The sequence below is a fragment of the Leptidea sinapis genome, chromosome 28 (genome assembly GCF_905404315.1).
Source record: "Leptidea sinapis chromosome 28, ilLepSina1.1, whole genome shotgun sequence".
Classification (NCBI taxonomy): Eukaryota; Metazoa; Arthropoda; class Insecta; order Lepidoptera; family Pieridae; genus Leptidea; species Leptidea sinapis.
Window position 1 is genome coordinate 3,455,982 of NC_066292.1, and position 4,340 is coordinate 3,460,321.

The window sequence follows — 4,340 nt, forward strand, 5'->3', positions numbered from 1 at the left end:
ATGAGTATGGATATGGATGTTTTGTTTCCGTTTTTGTGGTGTTATAAAAATGATGTAGATGTTATACTTACTACAGTAAGGGCGAATTTTGGCTAGTTTACCAATAAAATTTATAAATCCAACCACATCTATTTGTAAAAAGCTTATCCATTGAAATTGTCTTTATTAAACATTAATTGAAAACTAAAAATATTTGAAACATCTTACATAAAATAGTTGTTAATTGTAGTTGTTCTAGCGGGCATCGAACCCGCAACAAATCTTTTTGACGCAATCACATAGTTTTATCATTAAATCCATCCTGAATCCATTTTTAAAATGTGTTTCTGTATAGGATTGGATATTTACCTCTCTTGCAATACCAGAGAAATAAGTCACAGGAGCGTGACAACGCTCCTGTGAGTTATTTAAAGGCTGACAAGCCTTTAAACATAGTATTGCAGTATTCCCTAACTAATCAGTAATTTTAAATTGAATAATAAACACCAAACCGTGAGGAAACACATAAAGCAATGATAAAATTGGTTAATGTTTCGGATGGTTGCCACAAACAGCTTTAAGCAGGTGTCTGTTAATGATTGAACGAGCTCACAGTGCACTCGTTACCATGCATATTGTTATTAATAAACCGTAACAAGATTACCTCTTAGTTTCGCCTCGCACGATGCACGGCTGTTGTCGGAAATAAAAACAATTACTTTTTCTTCAATGAGTTTATTGCGGCAGAACAATAAATGAAGCTGATCATTAATTAACGTTTACTTTCAACATCGATTAAGAATATCCTACAGACAGTAACATGCGCCGACTCTATCATACATTACACTTGTTATTGCACACTTCTCCGTCAATACCGAGGTACACTACCCCTAACTTACAGTTCGTGGGATCGATATATTTGTCTAAATATCACAAGAAAATACAAAACGAAGATTAACACGATAATATTAACAATTAAATACAAGTCTTTCTCGCGAACTGTGACACAGGCAGGGCTCACCATGTCGCGTGATGGTTGTAAACATGACGTCATGACACGGGCACGTGGTGTTGGTACATTTGCTCTTGCCGTTCACAAAGCGAAGTCATCTTCTTGTAGGATTCTGATGATTCACGAAAAAGCAGCTTAGCGTCTTCTCTTGGACGGGCGTTGGCTGCGTCGAGTCTCCCGGGGGATATAACTGGAGGTGATGATGCTGAAAGTGGAGATAAAGATTCTCTAGCTAGCTGCGCCCCTGCTGGCGCACCATAAAGCCCCCCAGGCTGTGGCGTGCCATTATTCATCAAAAATGGAGGAAAAAACCTATCTCCCATCTGTGGAAACATACCAGCTTGTAATGCGCTTAAGTTTCGACTGTACAATTTCATTGTTTCCGTCAGATAATTGGGAACTTGGGACGACTCTTCACCACCGTACCGGAGGCTTTCAAGCGTTGACGCAAGACCTTTTATATCTGAATATAATTTGTTTAATAGTTCTGTATTCATTTCAAAAGGGGCTCGATGCTCTCTGGTATCCGACGTCGATAACAACCTTCGATGCAGATCTATGTTGGAGCTGTGACGATCTCGACTTCTCCGCGAAGGAAACGCAGCATCACATCCGCTTACATCACAAGGATGTAGAAGTTTCAAATGATCGTTTCTGTAATGCATTCGCAATGTGAAATGGTTTTGAAATATTTTCCCGCAAGCAGTGCACCGGTCAGGGTTTTCTTCATCTATAGGTATTTCAATATTATTGATATCTGTTTTATCGTCCAATCTATCACTATTAGCGGAAGGCGACCGAACGCGTGCAAGTCTTTCTTCTAGTGTATTCATGTCACTTCCACTATCACTTGGCGTGTAAAGATCCGATCGAAGCCTTAAGCCTTCTCTTACAATACTTGGAGCACTTGATTCATCATCAGATTCACTTTCAGCCTTTACACGAGGCACTGATTCAGCGTTCACATTTATACCTTCACAGTCCTGAAATAGCTCCAATTTTTCTGGTTTTAACTTTTTTAATGATAAAGGCTCTTCGTTTTGACTCGAACTCGCAACCCTTAAATTTTTAAATAAATCTCCGTTAAACTCTTCATCAGAAGCACTGTATTCATTACTTTGTGAACATCTTGTTGGATTACCACTTTTCCTCTTTCGTTTGTTTGGTACTAACGACGATTTATCATCGGTGGTACAGCTGTCTGTGCGGGAGCCCTTTTCTGAATAGTCACTTTGTTTATTATCAGTTTTGTTTTTATTTACACTTAAATCTTCTGGTTCATCATCATAACTTCTTTCATCCAACGGTGACTCAGCACGATATTCAGATTTTTCTTTGTTGTCAACATCTAAAATTTCCGAGCTGTTTTCGCTGCCGACGTAATAATCATTATCTGACGAGATTGGAGGCTTCACCAAATCAAGAGCACGCCGTGAATCGTCAGGTGTTGGTATTTTCCTATACATTTTTTCAATTTCACTAAAATTACGGAGATCATCTAGAGGCACGCGAGGTGGCAGCGGTGTGGAGCCAGGTGCTGACAGCGGGGGAGGTAGTCGTGCTGCCAGCTCAGGTGGCAATAGTGCAGGTGGAGGTAGCGGCAGGCGCGCTAAGGCAGGCAGTAACGGAAACGGTTGAGCAGACCTGCCATCGTGCGCCGATATCTTGCGCCGGACGTGCGGCGAATGTAACTTCGGATTTGGATTAGCACTGTGGCGATTCCTCGAGCGCCGCGAACTGAACATCATCGTACACCCTTCCACTGTACACTTGTGCATTTCACGCAGATGAACCGCCGAAAAGTGAATTTTTAAAGCACCTTTATCGCAGAAAGTCTTTAAACAAACATTACACTGCACTCTTTTCTTCCCGGTCGCTGGGTTGACGAATTGTACCCCGAGGCCGAGGGGCCAAGGTGCAGGATCCCGTCTCTCCGGCGGAAAATCAGGTGCTTCATTTTTCTCATCATCACGACCGCTGAAACTAGCGCCGAGTTTTCTGAAGTCGAAGTGCGGGGCCGGTTGAACGCGCGGCATCATAAAGTAGTCCAGGCCAGATAAGCCCGGGACCGCACCGAACTCTTTCCCGTCCATCACGTTAACGGCAATGTCATAGTATAACAAGACGTGCGTCGCGCGTCGCGGCCGCCGTGCGACTGAGGACGTAGGACACAGGTGACCGCGCGGGTGGCAAGCGACAAAGGCCGTGAGGGTAGAGTGAGGGAGCGGTGTGTGGGGGGAGGCGGGGGGAGCGGGGGAGGCTCGGTGGGAGGAGCGAGAGCTGGGCGGAGCGGATCGATGCGCGGCGGGGACACGCGACAATGACTCTTGGCGACCGGCGACCGGCGACGCGAGGCGGCCACTACACACGGGCGAGAAGTGAGCGTCGCCGCTACGGAACATATACGTGATATGAACGTTCCGATGCAACATATCGCGTGCATTACCTACAGATACACATTCTAGCACTCAACTATAAATACACGAGAATGGTAACACTTGGCTGCGGCCTGTATACTGTCAAACGTTTGCAACAATAACCACAGATTTCTAACATTGAATAGACATACATCGTACAGTGACAAATAAACAATATCGCACACACAAGTAGGTAATTCGTTAGTCATTTTCCTTGTATCTACTCCACTCACTGAACGTACAACATTTCATTACATTTCCTTAGTAGGTAATAACTAGAACAAGTAAATTTAGATGTGCCATAGTTGTTAATTATATACTAAAATATTTTATTATTACATGTTTTTCTGTGTATAACGTGTAATAGTAGGTAACATTGTTACAAAGATATTTTAATAAGGATCTTATAAATCAGCATTGTAATTGAATACCCATAAGATAATAATAATTATTGCATAGAACGGAATGATTAACTTGGCTATATTCGTTTGAAACGAATTTCTTTATATTAAAATATAATTATAGTAGTACCTACATAATATTGCCTTTAAGAACTCATTAACTCTTAGCATAGATTTGACTTATACCGGCTTAAAACGACAAATTGATTTCATGCTAATGAATTAGATAATTGACTTAATTAACATCTCTTGATATAAATGGCAAGAAAAGTATTTGTGCTTTTAATTGAATGGTATTTTGGAATAACGGTTTGAAAAAAATATTTTTTATTTAACATTAAATATGCTAAAAACATATTTTTTCCAGTCGCGTGACTGTGGGCAAAACCGACACTGAATATGAGTAATTTGACAAAAACAATTTACATCTTCAAAATAAAATTCACATAACATTATGATAATTTCATTTGGATTAAGAAGGTACTTTTATTGTTAACTTAAAGATAACAGATGAAATAAGTTAGATTTAGT

General features: G+C 41.0%; 1 protein-coding gene across 1 annotated transcript; it reads right to left on the bottom strand.

Annotated features, from left to right (window-relative positions):
• Nucleotides 1–698: 698 nt before the first annotated feature.
• On the bottom strand, nucleotides 699–3,179 carry LOC126973102 (zinc finger protein basonuclin-2-like). The gene has a single exon (XM_050820244.1). It carries the CDS (start codon nucleotides 3,082–3,084, stop codon nucleotides 1,030–1,032), a length of 2,055 nt encoding a protein of 684 aa, XP_050676201.1. The 5' UTR covers nucleotides 3,085–3,179; the 3' UTR covers nucleotides 699–1,029.
• Nucleotides 3,180–4,340: the final 1,161 nt, after the last annotated feature.